The sequence below is a fragment of the Octopus sinensis genome, linkage group LG3, assembly GCF_006345805.1.
Source record: "Octopus sinensis linkage group LG3, ASM634580v1, whole genome shotgun sequence".
Classification (NCBI taxonomy): Eukaryota; Metazoa; Mollusca; class Cephalopoda; order Octopoda; family Octopodidae; genus Octopus; species Octopus sinensis.
Genome location: NC_042999.1, coordinates 156,382,819 through 156,406,001, shown reverse-complemented (window position 1 = coordinate 156,406,001; position 23,183 = coordinate 156,382,819). Strand labels below are relative to the sequence as shown.

Here is a 23,183-nt window from a genome sequence, read left to right as displayed (position 1 = left end):
TGGTGGTGCATCAGGGCAGGCAAAAACTATGAGACCGAGTGTCTAGTAGTGCATCAAGGCAATTATTATTATTATTATTTATTTATTTATTACCCACAAGGGACTAAACACAGAGAGGACAAACAAGTACATACAAACGGATTAAGCTGATTACATCGACCCCAGTGCGTAACTGGTACTTAATTTATCGACCCCGAAAGGATGAAAGGCAAAGTCGACCTCGGCGGAATTTGAACTCAGAACGTAACGGCAGACGAAATACGGCTACGCATTTCGCCCGGCGTGCTAACGGTTCTGCCTGCTCGCCGCCCTAATTATCATTATTATTATTATTATTATTATTATTCATTATTATTATTATTATTATTATTATTGAGTGAGAGAGCGGTTCATGCCATCAAAGTGACACTGGGGTAAAATATACGAAGCCCAATATACCCATCATGACTACCCGTCTGATAAAGGGTACACTAGGCACATGCATCACAACCATATGTGCGCGACATGGTGATCTCATATCAAGATAAACAGCACATGACCTTGCAGGTGGGGCCCAGTTGGAATTTTCTTCTGGTCGAGTAGCCCATCCCGCTCAAAAGGTCCCTGAATAAGGGTTGCTTAAGGATATTGAACGAAACACCAATGTTTCCAGAGGTGAATTATTCAAACCCCAAAGAATCCCTCTCAACACATGGCTATGATGCTCCCCCACTACTTCTGCTCGTGATCAGAGATGCACATATCGTCAGCCACTAAGGGACATGCTCAACTGGTTATGGTCAAACAACCGACAAGCAAATCTGTGGTATTGAGCAGAATATTTGCTGTAGCCCATCTTTTATACCGAGACAAAACAATGTACATGGTAACACTTCCAATCAGTTAAGATCAGAAGCCATGAAAGCCACTGCCTGGTACTGCATCAGGGCATTTATTATCATTATTATTAGTAGTAGTATTATTTTTATTATTATTATTATTATTATCATCATCATCATCATTATTGAGTAAAAGTGCAATGCCTGCTGTCAATTTGACACTAAGAAATATATGAACCCCAATATACCCATCATGACTACCCGTGTGATAATTGTACACTAGGCACATACATCACAACCACATGTGCGTGACAAGGTGATCTCATCAACATAAACTGCGCATGACCTTGCTGGTGAGGCCCAGTTTGAATTTTCTTTAGGTCAAGTAACCCATCCCGTTCAAAATGTCTCTGAATAAGGTTTGTTTATGGATGATGAACGAAACGCCCATGTTTCAAGAGGTGAATTGTTCAAACCCCAAAGAATTCTTCTGAACACATGACTATGATGCTCACCCATTTCTTCTATTCTTGAACAAAAATGCAGATATCGTCAACAATTAAGTAACATGCTCAACTGGTTAAGATCAAACAATTGTCAAGCAAATCTGTGATACTGAGCAGAATATTTGCTGTAGACCATCTTTTATCCCTAGGCAATTGGTACCATAGGAAGTGTTTCTGTTTTTAGGCTCCACATTCGAGTTACCTCTATTTCCAGGTCTTTGTATTTTGAAAGTTTCTCTGTTTCTTTTAGAGAAACGTTGTCATCTTTTGGTATTGATACATCTATTAGAAGGCATTTTTTCTTGGTGATCTCTGACAACTATATCCGGCCTATTAACCTTGATTTCTCAACTTGTGAGTATTGGCATATCCCAGAGTATGGTTGCTTTTTCATTTTCTATTACCTTTTCTGGGGTGTGCCAATACCATCTTTTATCTGTTGTTATTCCATAGTGTTGGCATAGCTTCCAGTGTATATAGGTTCTAACTCTGTAGTGTCTGTGAATATATTTCTTCTTAGTAGCCAGAGACAATATGATTTATTATTTCTTCATCACCACATATTCTGCAGTTACTTGTATTTCTTTTCACTGTGTGTTTTTGATGATTTCAAGTGGGAAGACTTTGATCTTGTGCTGCAATTAAAAATCCTTCAGTATCTGCTTTGAGTCCCAAGCTTCTCAGCCATTGTTGGGATTTTGCTTTGTCTCTCTCCCTCTCTTTCTCTTTTACTCTTTTACTTGTTTCAGTCATTTGACTGCGGCCATGCTGGAGCACCGCCTTTAATCGAGCAACTCGACCTCGGGACTTATTCTTTGTAAGCCCAGTACTTATTCTATCGGTCTCTTTTGCCGAACCGCTGAGTGACGGGGACATAAACACGCCAACATCGGTTGTCAAGCAATGCTAGGGGGACAAACACAGACACACAGATCTATTTCTTTTCCGTTTAGCTTAACTCAATATTTGCCATGTGGGTGGTTCTCTTGCCATCGTTTTATTGTGATACGTTGCTGTTCCAGTTTTAATTTAGAATTCAGTTGTTTTACAGCTTTTGCTGTAAAACCAAAAAACAAACAAACAGCTAGTTAAATATTAGTAGCAACAGAAGAGTCTCTAATAAGAACGAGTGAAATTTCATTACCAGAAGCAGCAGGCTTCCCACCATCCATTCATTACCTTGTTAAGAAAAAAGAAGCTTAGATGCAAACTAAAAATCAAACCCATCGTCTCTCGAATGGACGTATAGTTTTATGAAATTTCGTCGTTCCTGTACTAAATTCTCAAATTCTTACTTCACATCTTTTAATGCTACAACAAAGTCATAAACAGACTCAAAGCCTCAACATCGTCGCACAGGACAGATACTCTTTTAGCCTAGACATCGTTTCTATCTACACATCTGTACCTGTTTTTCCACATCATCTCGTCTACTAAACTCTGGTACTTACTCACCATCTATGAACTATTGACCATCATTGTAAGCAATAAAGATTTTAGCTTGGCGAAACGATATACAAATTTCGAGACTACCGCGTTCAGGATCAAGTTAATAATAATACTGTTTACTGGAACTGCACTAAACTACATTTTGTACCTATTTCCTCTATCCATTTGTTCAAATCTTTAGGAATTATTATTATTATTATTATTATTATTATTATTATTATTATTATTATTATTGTTATTATTATTATTGTTATATTATTATTATTATTATATTATTATTATTATTATTATGATGATGTCGAGAATAACATAATCATATATTTTATCTTTAGTTGTTTCAGTCATTAGTCTGCGGTCATATAATTACGTTGTATTAAATTTTAATAACAGGAACCCACTGGATCTGGGAGGTAACGAGTATGATCGTCAATGGAAGAGCTGAAAGAATTCCCAGTATTAAAGAAGAAAATATGATAGACTTCATGCTTAAAGATCAACTGGATTCAAAACCATCTCCAAGGGTGCTCAACACACACTTACACCCTACCTTTCTGCCTGAAACATTACTTAAGAATAACAAAATCATTTTCATCGCGCGTAACCCTAAGTCTGTGGTAGTTTCCTATTACAGACATATGTGGAGTATCGAAATTATTCAGTATGATGGCAACTTCCACAGTTTCTTTGAGCTCTTCATGGACGGAAACGGTAAGTCATGTTTAAGTCAGGGAATTGTCAGGGAAATGTCGTAACCCGTTGGGCCGTAGAAGAATCAATGAAAGTGTTATTGGGCAAAGGAAAGATTTCGAGATAAAAAAAAAAAGAACTTAGACACTTTCACGGTCTAACTTATCCGTTCTCATAAATTCACAAACCTTATTTGTTGCTAAAGATATTACAAGTACTCTAGTTGATGACCTTACCTGACCAATCAAGAAACCTGTATTTCCTGTCACATCCATAGTGATATAACCATATCCATAGCAACACTCAACATCCCTTTCCACCTAGTCAATAACTAGGTTCCACAAAACGACATAGTTGTCTGCTGTAAAGAGAAACAGTAATAACAAAAATTGACAACTGATTCATTAACTTGAAATAAAATTTTCAACTTATCAAATTGGCGAGGGAAACAGAAATGTATTCCTCCATGCCATAGTTTCTGTGGTGCCTTAAGGATCCAATGCACTCACAGACTAAACACTCCTATTCACACACTAATGCCTTTCGGAAAAACATTAAAAATATACAATATTGGCATCGAGGGTTACACAAATACTAGAACTGGGCGCCACTGCGTGGTGCCAAGGACTCCAAATTTGCCATCAAGATGTAGGACAAGATACTGTGATAGCCTGGGCTTCAGAGGCCCACAGCTCTTCAAAATCCTCCCGAAGAACCTAAGAGACCTGCATGGGGTGGATGCAGATGTCTTTAAAATAAAACTGGATCTCTTCTTGTCAGGTGTCTCAGATGAACCAACTTCACGGCAGGAGGTGCAGATGAGGGCAGCTGCATCGAACTCTCTCATGCACCAAATGGCAATTGCTAAAAAGCATTCGTGAAGTAAAATCATGTAGCAACACTAAATGGCGGTGCCCCAGCATGGCCACAGCTCGTGAGCTAAAACTAGATAAAATTTTTTAAAAAATCTTCCGCTATAAATTTATGATATTTTTTCGGACTAAGACTTAAATTATTCACCAATCAATTTTGGTTTCCGATTATAAGGATTTTCCTGCATAATGTGCTTCCTGTGATGCAAAAATAAAGTGGATTTGGACGTTGAAATGTAAGAAATAATCTTTCTTAATCCAGTCATTTAAAAAAGTTTGCATATAGGTATGAGTATGAATACGTGTATGCTTGAGTGCATATACCTATTTCTTTATTACCCACAAGGGGCTAAACACAGAGGGGACAAACAAGGACAGACATAGGTATTAAGTCGATTACATCGACCCCAGAGCGTAACTGGTACTTAATTTATCGACCCCGAAAGGATGAAAGGCAAAGTTGAGCGGGATTTGAACTCACGACGTAACGCAGACGAAATACCGCTAAGCATTGTATGTGGGTGTTTATGCTCATGTATGTGCTGCACCTGCGGGAATGTCTTTATGTAGATACGACTATGTATGAGTAGAAGTACAGCATCTGAAGTTTGTCAGGGCAAAAGCCAATGAAATAATAGTGTAGATAAGCACAAAATATATACGAAGACCCTATTCTTCTACATTTCAGTTTCCATGTTTCCCAACAAAAAGAATGAGAACGCAATGCTTCTACTTTGCAATCTTTAATGTGTCTGGTAAATAGTAGCAAGAGAAGTCTGCAGCCAATGGTTTGCGGGGCCGATTAAATCATTAGGCTTCCTTTGCTTCCTATAACAGTGATTTCAGTGATATCCGGTTTTGAAAAAGAGGTCTCAATCAAGATGGCTTGCCTTTGTTACGCTATGTCAAAATATAAAAGCAAAATGGCCGAGAGGTTATGATATTAGGTTACCATCCCATTGAGTTTAATCTACATCCGCTTCTAGTGTTTCAGTGTATATTTAGGCAAAACACTTAATTGTTTTTATCTCAATTTGTTATTGCTGTCTGAATTAAGTATCCAATCCATTGACAGGCTATACAGCTCATACACTGGTGCAAAATACTGGCGCTTAAAGATTCTTTAAGTCCAAGAGATATTTCTTATATGAAGACAAAAAGTCTTCACAAGTGTCATTACAACCCAATAGACGAATCTGGATTAATTAATTGACATTTGATAAATAAAAAGTAAATGATTTTTATAGGATAGTAAAAAAATTTCAATTTCAAAAGAATGGACAGTCCCACAACGTAAACATTAATTGTAAACAAATTTCATTTTCTGGTCGTTACAGTCCCCAGTGGTGATTATTTTGAATACACAAGACAGTGGTGGCCAATAATCAAAGACAACCCCAATGTTCTCATAATAACATATGAAGAGGCTTCGAAGGTAGGTGTTACATAGCTATCTTCTTTTTTCTATTTCTTACCACTATCTCATTCTTCTCTTTATTATTTTATTCTGATCTTTTCGGTTTGAACGGCAGTTTTTTTCTAGCGGTGTCATATGAAATTGTCAGCCATAATTATGACCCTAGTATCGATCTATTGCATTTCAATCTCTTTTAGGGTTAGGGTTAAGGGGGGGGTATTTTTTTTTCTTCACAAATGTAAATAAACCTAATCTGTTTCTTAAACGAGGGACATATTCATACGGCACGGAATGTTATTTACCTCAATGGACGTCAGTGATTGGTTGAAATAGCAGAAATTGAAGAAAAAAAACAACAAATATCTTACAAACTATAGAATTTTCTCAATAAAGCCAAGAGAAAAAGATGTTTTATAAACACATTCTACCAGTATACGAAGTTTAAAATTTTTTAGTTACCTAGAAATTATGTTAAAAACTGCCGTTCAAACCGAAAAGATCCCTTTTTTCTCTTTACTTTCATATATCATTCCTTTTTCACTAGTATAAGGGTTTCTGCAACGTTGTTTTCTTTTGGCTAACTACAGCGATTTTTATGACTAATGTTATTGTGTATGGAGGTTGAGTCTAACCGGCCAAGCCGTTAGACGGTCGAATGACAAGAAGTCTAAATATTCCATACCAAGCTTAGTTGAGAATCTCACTTAGTTCGTTTACTTTCAGTGATTTATCATATAACGGAGTGTAATACGGCAGTCTGGATCACGACTGCCAATGAGATTTTTAGGTAACCCCCTTTAACAAACTCAGAAAAATAACCTGAACTCAAAAAAGAATTTTAAAAAAAACTATCACGAAATCTATCATAAATACAACGGTATTTTACTGACATTTATAACAGAACACAATAATTACTCTTGTCTTTAATTCCTTTTGAAATACTAAACGATTCGTTGTATTCTGTGTGATCTTTATTCTTTCGAAGTGCGCAGGAGTGGCTGTGTGGTAAGTAGCTTGCTAACCAACCACATGGTTCCGGGTTCATTCCTACTGTGTGGCACCTAGGGCAAGTGTCTTCCACTATAGCCTCGGGCCGACCAAAGCCTTGTGAGTGGATTTGGTAGACGGAAACTGAAAGAAGCCTGTCGTATATATTTATATATATATGTGTGTGTGTGTGTGTGTGTTTGTGTGTCTGTGTTTGTCCCCCTAGCATTGCTTGACAACCGATGCTGGTGTGTTTACGTCTCCGTCACTTAGCGGTTCGGAAAAAGAGACCGATGGAATAAGTACTGGGCTTACAAAGAATAAGTCCCGGGGTCGATTTGCTCGACTAAAAAGCGGTGCTCCAGCATGGCCGCAGTCAAATGACTGAAACAAGTAAAAGAGTAAAGAGTAAAGAGAATACTTTTCTCTAAGTCTTTGATTAATTCTTTTCCTAACACCCACATCGTACATTCTATAGCATTTCTAACAATGCATTGCTTTATAAGTAATTTATCTTTTACGATTCCTGCTCTTAAGAATCAGTATTTTTGTTGGTTTTTTTTTAATATTTTGATGCAGTTCATTAAATAAACTATTTTCTCAGCTCAGGCCGACGAGTGTAGCAAAAGAGTTAAACCAGCTATAAAATGGAATACTAAATCATATTTTGAATTCTGAAATCCATCTTTTACGTCTTTTAACTTGTGTTAATATTCAGAGATATTTTGTGTCAGTACTAGAATAGCTTAACGACCACAACAGGAACAATTAAGTAAAGGGTAATTTAATGAAAAAGTATAAAGAATTAACAAAGCAAGATATCAAGCCAGCTCTCTGTGTAACAAATATGTAATGATTAAATGTATGACAAGAAGGAAGAGAAAGTGAAAGTTTAAAGTCTAATATGTCTGTATTCTCTTCTGAACAGGATCTTGTGAAAATCGTATCATTGATTGCAAAATTTCTTGGCAAGGAAATTGATGAGCAACTGATTAAAGATATTGCAGATATGTGCACATTTGACAGAATGAAAAAGGAGAAAATATCTGTTAAAGAAGATGTTTTCAAAATAAACTTCAAAGATAACAGTGGATTTTTTCGTTCAGGTGAGAACTTCAGTTTCAAGATATAGATGTGTGTGTATGTATGTGCATGTGTATGTACATGTATGTGCACGTGTGTGTTTATATATATATATATATATACATAAATATAAGAGAGCGACCTGGTTTTTTATGTGCTAAGCCACTTCGTGTTAAATTGATGGTATTATTAAATTAATATCAAATTTTTCACCCTCATTTATGTATATATATATATATATACATAGGCATACATATTTTCTCTTTCGTTTTAGTCCATTTTTCCACGTTTGCCCTTTCTGATATTAGCTCTTAATTCCTTTTCCGAGTAAAGGATAACATAAATAAGAACGAATGAGTGGAAACTGAACCAGGGAATGTGTTAGATATTAAGGACAAAAACGAAAGAAACAATGGGAGTGTGTGTGTGTGTGTGCGCGTGGGGGGGGACACATCCTGAAATAAGGTATCCGTCATTATATATGCATATTCTAGCAAATACCCCCGACGACAACAGTAACAATGAAAACAGAAAAGATGCAACTAAATTCTTCGATGGTTACCTACTATTTTCAAACTCCTCCCATCTAACACCCGTGGACATATTTACAAAGTAAGAAAACAGCACAGCTCCCATGACTTCAGGAAACATTTTTTCACGCTGAGAGTTGCTGAAGCATGGAACAAACTGCCGGCATCAGTTGTTAGTTGTCGGAACACAGGATCCTTCAAAACTTCCATGCTTCCTGAGATTCGCCAACACTACACTTGATTTTCTCCCCTCCATACACACGCAAGTATGTATCTGACTCATACACTGTTCGCTTTCCAGACATTTCTACATTACTGCATGTACTTTATATGCACTTTCTGACAAGTTGTGGTGCACCTGAGCACTGTATACAATAATTTCATTATTATTATTATTATTCTTTTTCTCTTTTCAGGAAAAGTTTCTACGTGGAAAGAATGGATGACAGTCGCTCAAAATGAAAGGATGGACGCTCGAATTCAGAAGGAACTCCTCGAGCAGGGAATAAACTTGAATATATTTTAAATCGATGGTTGATTCTATACATGGTTTATTCGACTATTAATTGCTCAAATGCTAGGAATATAGCAAAAAAAAAAGAATATATTGATATACGTGTGTGTCGACTTATATATGTACGTTATATATTGAAAGTTTTCGCTTTCACGATACTTGCTGTAAGGTTAACTTACTTTGTGAAGTAAATAAATAATCGTTAATTGTTTTTATATCGTAAATAGTATTAAGTCATGTGTGATTATATTTATTTAGGCGTGTATTTGTTTCTGGCTTTTTAATATTTATAATATTGTATAAGGCGGCGAGCTGACAAAAACGTTAGCACGCCGGGCGAAATGCTTAGCAGTATTTCGTCTGTCTTTACGTTCTGAGTTCAAATTCCACCGAGGTCGACTTTGCCTTTCATCTTTTCGGGGTCGATAAATTAAGTATCGGTTGCGTACAGAGGTCAATTTAATCGACTGCCCCCCACCCAAAAAAAAGTTTCGGGCCTTGTGCCTAGAGTAGAAAAGAATATTGTAGATAGATAGACAGATAGACACACACACACACACACACACACACACACACACACACACACACACACACACACACACACACACACACACATAACAAGTAGTGAAATAAACTTGGCGATAGTGAACCTGTGGAAGGTTGGCGGAGGGCCCACATCCCACTATACCGGGTCACTATACTCACAAACTTGACATGTTTACACATCCACACATTTCTAAAAAACATATACACACAACTCCACCATATGCTCATCCCCAAACACCGATACACTCAGATTCATGCACACCCCTCCACCCCTCCACCACCCCTCTTAAACCCTTCCACAGAACCGGCTTTTCCCTGGCCCTTTACCTTTTTCTTTTTATTCTTTTCTCACCTCCAACTACATTGTTTCAATTTGTCTCTTCCTTTATTGTACTTCTCTAGCTTTCTTCTGATGAAGAACTAGTGTTCGAAATATGAAGTCTTCTTTCTTTTTAAGAGTTAAATTAATAAAACTTTTTTTAAAAAGCTTGTCTTTTTCATACTGACTTTTTTCCATTTTGCGTTCAATTGCAAGCACATGTCTGTGCGTGCGCGCGCGCGCGTGTATTATGCATATATTCGAATGTATGTTTATATATATATATATATATATATATATATACCAATACACATGTATGTATGTATCTATGTATATATATACATATATACATATATATATATATATATATATATATATATATATATGTATATATGTATATATATACATAGATACATACATACATGTGTATTGGTATATTTATATATATATATATATGTATGACAAACGGGACGCCGCTTGGCTGACCGGTTCGCGGAACACCTTCGTGACATCCACCTTGCGAACGACACACCGGTCTCACGCCATTTCCGCTCCACCGGTCACTCCTTGCAACACCTATCTGTGTTCGGTTTGTCCTTACACAGAGGCCATCCGGATTCCCGTTTGCGCCGTGAACAGGATTAATCTTCTCTCTTCGCTCTTATACGCCATTTGGTCTCAACTCTCCCCCCCTCCTCATCTAACTCCCCCTCTCCCCCCTCCTCACCTACCTTCCCCCCCGACCCCTACTTCTTCAGTCCTTCATCCTTTCACCCCTACTCCCTTTCCCTTCTTCCCTCTTTCTCCCTCCCTCCTTCCCTCTTCCCCTTCCCTCTGCTCCCTCACTCCCCTTCTCTCTCCCCCTCTCCCTCTTTCCTCCTTCCCTCCTCCTCCTCCTCTCTCTCCCCCCTCCTCTCCTCCCCCTCTTCTCCTCTCTCCACACTACACCACACGACTTTACACATCACATCATATATGATGTGCCATACTAATACATACACCAACTAATACATACTAATACGTACTAATACATACTAATACATACACCAACCCTATACATACACACGTCCAGACCTCTCATACGCACTTATACTCTCTCATACACACACACACACTTATACATACTAATACGTACTAATACATACTAATACATACTAATACATACACCAACCCCATACATACGCACGTCCACACCAATCCTACGCACTAATACTCTCTCATACACACACACACACACACCCTTATACATACTAATACATACACCAACCCTATACATACACACGTCCAGACCCCTCCTACGCACTATTAGCTGGTCCTTCAACCATATTATCAACCCTATTATCTCCCCTTATTTCACTCTCGCGTCTCATGTTTGATCTTTGACCTCTGGCCGAAATCAGATCGCCATGTTGATTCGTTAGCTACTGCACGCATTTTTTTTCTCTCCTTCTTTCTGTGTTTTTTTTTCTCTCTGTGTATCTTTCTGTTGAAGAGCGTAGGCTCGAAACGTTAAAGACTTGTTTTATTTATATTTCCTGAGCGCCATACTAATACAATTGTTCGTTTGTTTTCCACCTGCCTTCGTCTTTTGTCTATTTTCATAAAGCTTCCCGTTATATATATACTTTGATACTTTGATACTTTGATAGGTTTCGGTCATTATTGGCCCAGGCCATGTCTAACTTAATAGCACCACCTGGTGAAGTCTTTCAAGTCAGAATTTGGGCACTATGGCCCACTCAAGTAGAGAGTTATTGTTTACGGAGACATATCCAGGTGTAGGGGGTTTATCCGGGATTTCTAGAAGGAATCTGTCCAAAGACTTCTTGAACCCTATAGGGTCAGTTTCTGTTTTAATGTGTTTTGGTGTAATGTTAAAGAGAGCGGGGCCAATTGAGGTGAAATAATTGTGCCGTATTGTTGTTATGAGATGAGAGTGCGATTTTTGTTTTGGGCGGATGGCACGGGGCCCAAGCCTTGGATGTACCTTAAAGGTGATGCCAACATCATTTGGGCAATGCTGATGGAATATTTTCCACATCATGCAGATGATGTAGCGCTCACGACGACATTGGAGAGAATAGAGTTTTAGCTTTTCTAGCCGACCCCAATAGTCGAGGCCTGTCATGCCATCTATCTTTTTTGTGATTGCCCTTTGAGGTGCTTCAACTTTTATGATACCTTGTATTGTGTGGGGAGACCACAGTGGACAACAGTATTCAAGGTGGGGTCGGGCAAAAGTGGAGAAGAGAAGGATAATGGTGTGGATATCTCTCGACTGGAAAGTTCTGAGAATCCAGGAACACATTCTGCGGGCCATGTCAACTTTGATGTTGTTGGACGCCGTGAGAGTTTCACCTGAAGGAAGGGAGTATGGGAGTTTCAGGGCATCCTCTTTTCCAAAGTGGATTAGCTCAAATTTATCCTCGTTCAGCAGCATATTGTTTTTTTCTGCCCATTGGATAACAGCCAGTAGATCTGATTGAAGGCATGTCCGGTCACTCGCCTCATTTATGACCTTCTGTAGCTTGGAGTCATCTGCAAAGATTTTTATGTTGCTGTGCTTGATGATGTCATTAATGTCATTAATGTAAATGATGAAAAGAAGTGGGCCCAGCACAGTGCCTTGCGGAACGCCACTACTGACTTTGGCTGGGCTTGATTTTACCCCTTCAACTACAACATGTTGAGATCTGTCTGTCAGGAAACACTTAATCCATTTCAGTAACTTTCCAGAGACACCAATGTTGGATAGTTTTTTCAATAGGATCTTGTGATCGACCCTGTCGAAGGCCTTACTGAAATCAAGGTAGATGACATCGGTGTTGGAGCCCTCTCCCAAAGCTCTCAAAATGTCCTCAAGGTGATGCAGGAGCTGCGTTAGGCAGTCCCTTCCATTACGGAACCCATGCTGGTTGGAGATCAGCCGTCTGTTGCTTTCCAGAAATTGGGTTATTCGAGATCTCACCACCCTCTCAAATACCTTGATGATATGAGAGGTGAGTGAGATCGGGCGGTAATTCACTGCAAGGGACTTGTTTCCCTTTTTGAAAACTGGGACAACAGACTGGGACAGAAGGTTTTTTGGAATATAGCCAGCATCCAGTGAGTTTCTCCACAGATTAGCAAGGGGAGATGCAAGTTGGTGTCGACACACCTTCAGGACACAAGCAGGGAATCTATCGGGGCCTACTGCTGAATTGTGTTTTATTTCGTTTATCGCCGCTAAGACATCAGGGGCACTAAACGTTATGTCCGATATAGTGTGTTGGGGGTTGACATCACTGATACAGCCCAGATCGGCCATATCAGGATTGCTGAAAACAGAGCAGTATTGTTTCTGCAGTATCTCGGCCATGGATTTGGCATTATCTTGGAGAGTGCCAGTTTCGTCAATTAGAGGGCCTACAGTGGAGACAGTGACCCTGCGTTTCCTCGCAAATGAAAAGAACACTTTGGGGTTGAGTTTGATTTTTTCAATGGCCCACTTCTCCTCAGCTGATCTTTGGTTATTGATGAGGGTCTTCATGCATTGTTGGAGGTTATATTTTTTGGATTCAAGCAGTGCGATAGCCGTCGAATGTGTGTGTTGCTGTTGGCAGTACTTTAGTTTGTTAATTTTTTTGTTTGTTCTTTTTATTTTTCTGATAATGGTTTTTCTGTTTTGGGGGATTCTGCACTTTTTGTTCACAGGTCTTGGTGGGGAGTGTTTTGCACATATGTCTGTGACGGTGTCTACAAAGATCTGCCAAGATGTTTTATGGTTGATAGCTCGTTCCTGATTGCATCCCAGTTGGCTTTATGGAGATCCATGTTGTCAAATGGGTGGGCTGGAGGAAGGTCACTAGGATTAGCTTTCGGCTGGTGGAATTTCATGTTACAGAGAACCATGTCATGGTCTGAAAGAAGGGTTTTTTCCACTGTAACGTTATGTATAGTGTTAGTGTGGTTACTAAACACTAGGTCCAAAATGTTCTGATGTCTTGTTGGTGCAAGGACAAGTTGGGACAAGAAAAACTCATTCGTAAAGTCGAAAAGTGACTCTGCTGCTTCTTTGTCAGCGGTTGAGGCGGGAGTGCTTGGTTTCAAACAGTTTGTAGTCCAGTCAACACAGGGTAGATTGAAGTCTCCCATCATGAGTATGTTGCTAGAATGGCACTGTTGAATAAAGCACTTAATGCTGTTGAGGCATTCTTTAAAGCACAGTATGGGTGTTTGGGGCGGCCTATAGAGCCCAATTACTGTCAGGTCATTGGCTTTGTTGTGCACGGTGACTGATTCACAGTAGCCGTTGGAGAATATACTATTTCCATCTGCCGTAAATGAATCATGCAGGAAAATGGCAGTTCCACCCTTCCTCCTGCCGATACGATCCGCGCGGATGGTTGTGAAATTCTTCACTCTCACTTCGGCTTCCAAGTGGGAGTTGTCAAGGTGGGTCTCAGTGAGAATGAAGAAAGGGATGTGGTGTGAATGGTTACCAACCCAGTCTTCAATGAATTGGACCTTCCATTTTTGTGCATTGATGGAAGGGCTGACACCTTGTGCATTGAGTAGGAATGTGGAGGTTAGTGTAGTGGCTGGTTTTGACTGTTGCAGGGGGCTTGGATTTTTTTGTGTGTGTTAGTGGCAGCAATGTGGGGAATTGGTGCACTGGGGTAATAGCATAGGATGGTGTTGAGTGATGGCTAGAATGTTTTTGTGTATCTCTTTTGCCATGTTCAACATGGCTAAAAAAGAATTTTCCTGCTTAGGGAGCAGTTTTTGGCTGGAGGTGTGGTTGCACTGTTGGATAGGGTTGTAGTTTCCACTTTTGTTGTTGTTGTTTTTGTGTCTTCCTGAAAAGACTGGACCAGCATTACTGCAGCATGGTGTGTTTCTATTTTTATTGTTATTCAGGTTTGTGTGTTGGCTTGAGGCCCCGTTTCTGTTTGTGCGTCGGGTCCCTGGAAGATGAGTGAAGGGACAGTCACTCAGTAGACATGTTCTCTCACGTTGGGAATACCGGCAGATTTTGGGACTCCGAGTGTGTGTGTTTTGAATTTCGATTTACTATTTGGTGGTGTTGATGTTATTGTGGGATGCGTGCTTTGGCCTTGGCCGGTAGTGCGTCTAGTGCCGGGTAGATGCGTGAAGATGCAGTCACTATTTGTGCAGAGTCTCTGGCGCAGTGAATAGCGGCATATTTGGGGATTTCTTGTTTGTGCCGTGTGGGGCGCATTCTGCTTCCTATGTTTCTTTAAGTTTTTGTTACTGCAGTAGTATTGAGTGGTGATGTGGGGGAAGAGGGCAGTGGTTTCTTATTTGGTTTTCTGTCGGTATTTTTGGTGATAGAAGACGATGGTGGCAGCGGTGGTGATGATGATGATGATAATTGTGGTGGTTGCTGTGAGAGCGGTGAAAAGATACTGGCATTTAGTGAATCGTCTAGTAAGCTAGAGTTGAGGAGTGGCTGTTGTTGTTCTTGTTGCTGTGGCTGTTGTTGTTGTTGTTGTGCCTGACCGATGTCAGGGTCAGCCATTGTGCTGGGAACCAGGAGTGGCTCATTCTGTTGTTGTTGTTGTTGTTGTGGCTGCTGATTTTCTAGCTGTTGTTGTTCTTGAACTGTGAAAATATGTAGAAGCTTTTCATAATGGCCTCTTATCAGTTTGAAAGATACTTCGATATGTTTCAACTTGCTACGAATCTGTTTGACGGATCGTGTGTTGACCACTTGTGATGTTTTTTCGGCAATCTCATTCAAACACAAGACATTTAGATTTTCTGTTTGGGAAAGAGAGAGCCATGTGTTTATTAAAACATCAATTTCGTTATCAGACCAATTTCGTCTGTTGCAGGCCTGCAAGTTAGTCATGTTTGTTTTTCTTTTGTTTGTTTTCCTTTTGATTTTTGAAAATATATATATTCTTTCTTGGGAGTTAAAGAAGTGTATATATATATATAAATGTTCTCTCTTAAGGGTGTGAGTTTTTGATTATTTGGTTGTTTGAGGATATTAAAAGAAAAACAGTTGTATATAACAATTTGTAGTTAAATGAAAACGTACTTACGGGTTTGTAGGCAAACACGTGGTTACAAATATATATATATTTAAGGTCAGTTAGTTTTGAAGCTGTGTAGCTTGCTACTGACTTGGGAGAGAAACAAATAGACGTCCGTCCACTTCAACAGTTAATCCACGTATATATATATATCCACGTATATATATATATATATATATATATATATATATATATATATGAAAATAATAGTTATCGCCATACTAATATGGCATTCTTATAAAAATAAGAAAAAAGCTGTCCGCTTATTAGCTCCATGAGGCCATCGCCTAAGTTAGCTATTTGATACACAAACTGTATCCATATAACCTTCGAACAAGGGAGGTCAGTCGCTCCACACTACTTGACCGGCAGCTACAGACGCGTTTCGGGGTATTGCCCCTTTTCAATGCAGCGTAGCCAGCCAGTAGGTGTCGCTTCCGACAATCTCTGTTCGATGGTTTTATTTACCTAGTTTCGGTGGAATACATCCACTTGTTTTCAATAATAGAAATATTAAAATTACTAAGTCTCTCTAAAAGAGAACAGCGGCAGCGTTCCCGGAAAATAATAGTTATCGCCATACTAATATGGCATTCTTATAAAAATAAGAAAAAAGCTGTCCGCTTATTAGCTCCATGAGGCCATCGCCTTAAGTTAGCTATTTGATACACAAACTGTATCCATATAACCTTCGAACAAGGGAGGTCAGTAGCTCCACACTACTTGACCGGCAGCTACAGACGCGTTTCGGGGTATTGCCCCTTTTCAATGCAGCGTAGCCAGCCAGTAGGTGTCGCTTCCGACAATCTCTGTTCGATGGTTTTATTTACCTAGTTTCGGTCGAACAATGATGATGATGATATAAGCAATGTTTTCGGAGACAGAAGTGGGTTTGATGTGTGCTGATGAAGGGGCAGCAACCTCCGAAGTATGACATATACACTCATTACCCACTTTTGTCTCCAATCTCAAACATGTTACAGGCGAAGCTGTGTGGTAAGGAGTTTGCTTCCCAACCACATGGTTCCAGGTTCAGTCCCATTGCATAACACCTTCGGCAAGTGTCTTCTATCATAGCCTCATACCGACCAAAGCATTGTGAGTGGATTTGGTAGATGGAAACTGAAAGAAGCCCATCGTGTCTCAAAACAAAATCAGTGATGGCTAGAGCTTCTATAGAGTATCTGTAAAAACAACCTTAAAAATAATGTAACAAGCACTGCTGACACAGTAGAATGTGGTACTGACTTATAAAAACATATGTGCAGTTGGCACATAAAAAGCACTATTTCAGTGTGGCCGTTGCCAGCACCACCTAACTGGCCCTCATGCACGTAAAAGCACCCACTACACTCTCAGAGTGGTTGGCGTTAGGAAGGGCATCCAGCTGTAGAAACTCTGCCAGATCAGATTGGAGTCTAGTGCAGCCATCTGGCTTGCCAGTCCTCAGTCAAATCGTCCAACCCATGCTAGCATGGAAAGGAGACATTAAACGATGGTGATGATGATGATGATGACTTCATGTTATATTGTGTTTGCATAACAAAGTACCACATACCTACAAACATTGAATCAATGTGTTTAGATGTTGCCTCTATCTCTGAAACGCTCAAGCAAGAAAGCAGTATATCTCTTCAAATTCATAGAAAACAAAACACAGAATCAATCAACACATAGATCCTTGGTTCCCAAATCTGGGTCCATATGACTTGGGGGGGGGGGTATAAGATTTTTTTGCAATACACAAAATATTTTAGTCTTCTACTATAGCCTCAGGCCGACCAAAGCCTTGTGAGTTGATTTGGTAGATGGAAACTGAAAGAAGCCCATTGTATCATATATGTGCGTGTCCATGTCCTTGTCCCACCATCACTGCTTGACAACCAATGTTGGTATGTTTACATAACTGTAACTTAGCCATTCAGCAAAAGAGACTGATAGAATAAGTACTAGGCTTAATTTATCCAACTAAAATCCTTCAAGGTGTGCCCCAGTATGGCTGCAGTCAAATGACTAAAACAAGTAAAATAAAAAAAAAATTTAAAAAGAATACGTTCCTAATAATATTTAATTATAAAAATATGATAGGATTTTTTTTAAATATCCAATAGTTATGGGGGTCCATCTGAGTAAACTAGGAAACAATGGGATCCATAAGGGGGAAAAAGGTTGAGAATCACAGACATAGAAGCAGACATGGCTGTGTGGTAAAAAGCTTACTTCCCAACCACTTGGTTTTGGGTTCAGTCCCACTGCGTGGAACCTTCAGCAACTGGCTTCTACTATAGCCCTGAACCGAGTGGATTTGGTAGATGGAAACTAAAAGAAGCCCATCATACACATATGCATATATATATATATATACTCTTTTACTTGTTTCAGTCATTTGACTGCGGCCATGCTGGAGCACCGCCTTTAATCGAGCAACTCAACTCCGGGACTTATTCTTTTGTAAGCCCAATACTTATTCTATCGGTCTCTTTTGCCGAACCGCTAAGTAACGGGGACATAAACACACCAGCATCGGTTGTCAAGCAATACTAGGGGAACAAACACAGACATGCAAACACACACACGCATATATATATATATATATATATATATATATATACATATATACGACGGGCTTCATTCAGTTTCCGTCTGCCAAATCCACTCACAAGGCTTTGGTCGGCCCGTGGCTATAGTAGAAGACACTTGCCCAAGGTGCCACGCAGTGGGATTGAACCCGGAACCATGTGGTTGGTAAACAAGCTACTTACCACACAGCCACTCCTGCGCCTATATATATATATATATATATATATATATACATACATACATACACACACACACATAAGAGCACCATCCAAGCAGTTAACTGGCTTCCATGCTGGTGGCACGTAAATAGCACCATTCGAGCATAATCATTACCAGTGTCGCCTTACTGGCATTTGTGCCAGTGGCACGTGAAAAATTATTCGAGCGAGGTCGTTGCCAGTGCCACTGGACTGGCTCCTGTGCAGGTGGCACGTAAAAAACACCATTTGAGCATGGCCATTGCTAGTACCACCTGACTGGCTCTCATGCCGGTGGCACGTAAAAGCACCCACTACACTCTCAGAGTGGTTGGCATTAGGAAGGGTATCAAGCTGTAGAAACTCTGCCAGATCAAGATTGGAGCCTGGTGCAGCCATCTGGTTTGTCAGTCCTCAGTCAAATTGTCCAACCCATGCTAGTATGGAAAGTGGACGTTAAACGAACGATGATGATGATGATATATATGTATCATTTAATGTAGACTGTATTAAAATAAGAGCTACTTATTGTTTCTTTCCATTAAGACATGTGATTTGGCAGATATTTATAATGTGGCTTGCGTCCTCAAGCAATCTCCATGTGCTCAGAGCCCAGAGATTGCTTGGCAACATGAAGAATGTTATAAAATCCTACCTAACCACAGGTCTTAATGGCAAGAAACTATCAGCAGCTCTTATTTTAAAATAGTGTACATTAACTAATATTTCTCACTTCATGGGGTACATTTTTTTTTTGCTGTTTTGTTGATCTCACCTTAACAGTAAATCATCATCATCATCTCACATCCGTTTTCCATGCTGTCATGGGTTGGATGGTTTGATAGTTGTCCAGGTGGAGAGCTGTCCAGGCTCCAATTGTCAGTTTTGGCATGGTTTCTATGGCTGGATGCCCTTCCTAATGCCAATCACTTAATGGAATGTGTAGGATGCATTTTAACTGGCACTATGTGTGCGTATGTATGTGTGTGTGTGTGTGTGTCAAAAACAACATTCAAGTGTGGTCGTTGCCAGTGCAGGTAGCACATAAAAACACTTTTTGAACGAGGTCGTTGCCAGAACCACCTGACTGGCCCTTGTGCTGGTGGTACATAAAAGCACCCACTACACTCTCAGAGTGGTTGGCATTAGGAAGGGCATCAAGCTGTAGAAACTTTGCCAGATCAGATTGAGCCTGGTGCAGCCTCTGGTTCACCAGCCCTCAGTCAAACCGTTCAAACCATGCCAGCATGGAAAGCAGACATTAAACGATGATGATTATGATGATACAAGATTGGCCAAGAGTCACTTGACAGTAAAACAAAGTTCCATAAATACTTAATATTCAATTTTATTTATTCATTCCAATTATGAATATTTAATAATTGATTGCTGTGAGTTAAAAATCACTGGGTTTTTTTTAAACATTTGTCTATTTATTAGCAAAGCCCCATATAAAATAATTTTTTTTTAATCTTGGAATTAAAAGGGTTTTGATTTACTTTTGGCCAACCCTGTATATATATATAACTAAGAGAGAGAGGGATATACATTTTCTCTTTTTTCCTCTTTTTTACTTGTTTCAGTTATTCGACTGTGGCCATGCTGGAGCACCGCCTTTAGTCGAGCAAATCAGCCCCAGAACTTATTCTATCGGTCTCTTTTGCCAAACCGCAAAGTGACAGGGATGTAAACACACCAGCATCAGTCGCAATGCTAGGGGGACAAACACAAACACACATACATATATATATATGTATACACATATATACGACAGGCTTCTTTCAGTTTCCGGCTACCAAATCCACCCGGGGCTATAGCAGAAGACACTTGCCCAAGATGCCATGCAGTGGGACTGAACTCGGAACCATGTGGTTGGTTAGCAAGCTACTTACCACACAGCCACTCCTGCGCCCATATATATATATATATCAACAAATTAAACTTAAATGTTGAAGTGAATCGAACGGCTTTTGTGTGTTTCTTAAATGGCTTATAAACACCTTCCACGCTGCAATTGTTTTCGTTTCAGCACACGATCTCAGATCAAATTACTTGCTATGCGAGTACATCTCCGTAATATATATATATCATCAATGTTTAACATCGTTTTCCATACTGGCATGGTTTAGACGGTTTGACTGGGGACTGGCAAGCCAGGAGGCTGTACCAGGCTCAATCTGATCTGGCGAGGTTTCTACAGCTGGAGGCCAACCACTCTAAGAGTGTAATGGGTGCTTTTTTCATCCAACTGGCATGGGAGCCAGTCAGGCAGCACTGGCATCAACCACGTTTGGATGGTGCTTTTTACATGCCACTAGGCACAGGAGCCACTCGGGGCAGGGGGACTGGCATCGACCACATTCGGGTGGTGCTTTTTACGTGCCACCAGCATGGGAAGCCAGTCAGGCGGCATTGGTCCACGCATGAATGGTGCTTATTGCATCCACCAGCACGATATGTATATATGTATGTGTATGTATATGTGTGTGTGTCTGTTTGTCCCCATCACTGCTTGACAACTAGTGTTGGTTTGTTTACATCCTTGTAAATTAGCAGTCAAGCAAAAGACATCGATATAATAAGAACCAAGCTTAAAAGCAATCACTAACTCTTTCTCTTTACTCTTTTACTTGTTTCAGTCATTTGACTGCGGCCATGCTGGAGCACTGCCTTTAATCAAGCAACGGGGACATAAACACACCAGCATCGGTTGTCAAGCAATGCTAGGGGGACAAACACAGACACACAAACACACACACGCATATATATATATATATATATATATATATATATATATATATATATATACATATATATATGACAGGCTTCTTTTCAGTTTCCGTCTACCAAATCCACTCACAAGGCTTTGGTTGGCCCGAGGATGTAGTAGAAGACACTTGGTTGGTAAACAAGCTACTTACCACACAGCCACTCCTGCGCTTAAGGTCAATTTGTTTGACAAGACCCTTCATGGCAGTGCCCCAGCATGGCCACATGTCAACAAATAAAACAAAAGATAAAAGACGACCTCAATTATCTGAAAAAATGAAGTGTTTGCAAATGTTTATTTCTCTCATATGTTAAGCTCCCATTTGTGTTAAAGACTGATTCCTTAAAATACAAGACAAGTATATAGAACTGTGTTAACATAAACTTATTTATCATACACACGTTCACATAACAGAGATTTACATTACACGAAAACACAAGTATACGTGTGTGTGTGTGTGTGTGTGTGTACATATTAGAACGGGTAATATACACATACATAGCAATGTAATATTAGACTTGAACACACGTACAGCTTCATAAAGACAACTAACCTATTTCTTTACTACCCACAATGGGCTAAACACAGAGGGGACACACAAGGACAGACAAACGGATTAAGTCGATTACATCCACCCCAGTGCGTAACTGGTACTTAATTTATCGACCCCGAAAGGATGAAAGGCAAAGTCGACCTCGGTGGAATTTGAACTCAGAACGTAACGGCAAGACCAAATACGGCTACGCATTTCGCCCGGTGTGCTAACGTTTCTGCCACTCTTGTATATATCTAATACATAGATATATGCATATGTGTTTGTGTGTGATCAAGAATTTATGTTGTTTGATGTTTGATATACTTATAGTTTAAATTATATAAAAGGGAATGCGGAAAAGTTCCCGGTTGTGGATTAAAAAAGGAAATACATGAGGAACAGTTAATTATAATTTTATTCAGCATATTCCCCTCTCCGATTCACACATTTATTGCAGAGATCCTTCAGTTTTTCTAAGCCCAGTAAAAGAACTTGGAAGTTTAGGCCTTCAAACTTTCACGATACCCCTAAAAACCAGGAACTTTTCAGCATCCCCTTATATATACATACATACATACATATATACATATACACACATACACATTGTTTTATTTATATATATTACATACACACATACATACACTAATTTTTCCCCATACATAAATATACATTATATATTTAATATATATCAATATATATGTATTGTGAATATACACAATACATATGTAATGTTTATGTGCATGTATGTATATGCATGTGTATATGTGTGAATAATTAGTATTTCAACCTTATATATGTATAAACTATATTTGGCAATAAGTTTCAGCAGTAATCAGATTATAAAAGTCGAGCAGTTTAACAGAACTAAAATGGGAGATTCTTGGAGAATTCAGGAACCAGAAAGGAGAGAATTATGGAAGGACTCAGTACTCTGGGAAAACACACAAAAAAAAATTCCATTTTTCTTATTCATTTAGTTCTTCCCTTCAATTACAAACCCATTACTTTTTTTTTACATATTTTTGTGGCTTTTTTTGTCATGTTTTTATTGTCTTTGGGATTTTATTTGGTTTTTTTGTGTATGTGTATGTATATTATACAAGTAACCCAAAAGCTGTAGGAGAGAGAGAGAGAGAGAGAAAGAAAGAGAGAGAAAGGTGGGGGGTTAGAGAATGAATTAAATAATGTTTATAATGGAGATGATATTGATGAGGTGAAATGTTAAAAATATTAATGAAAATGATAATGTTGATGATTATGATGAAGAAAACAAAGATTGTAATTAACAGAAATGTTATTAGTAGTTGTAGAGGGAACAACAACAACAACAAA

General features: G+C 39.2%; 1 protein-coding gene across 1 annotated transcript in view; it reads left to right on the top strand.

The window, feature by feature from the left end:
- LOC115209768 (sulfotransferase 1A2) overlaps positions 1-9,074 on the top strand; it is a 15,613-nt gene extending 6,539 nt beyond the window's left edge. Inside the window, exons 2-5 of the mRNA XM_029778283.2 lie at positions 3,164-3,481; positions 5,670-5,767; positions 7,665-7,842; positions 8,766-9,074. Of these exons, the coding sequence (XP_029634143.1) occupies positions 3,164-3,481; positions 5,670-5,767; positions 7,665-7,842; positions 8,766-8,875 (704 nt within the window). The 3' untranslated portion in view covers positions 8,876-9,074. The remainder of the gene's footprint in view (positions 1-3,163; positions 3,482-5,669; positions 5,768-7,664; positions 7,843-8,765) is intronic.
- Positions 9,075-23,183: the final 14,109 nt, after the last annotated feature.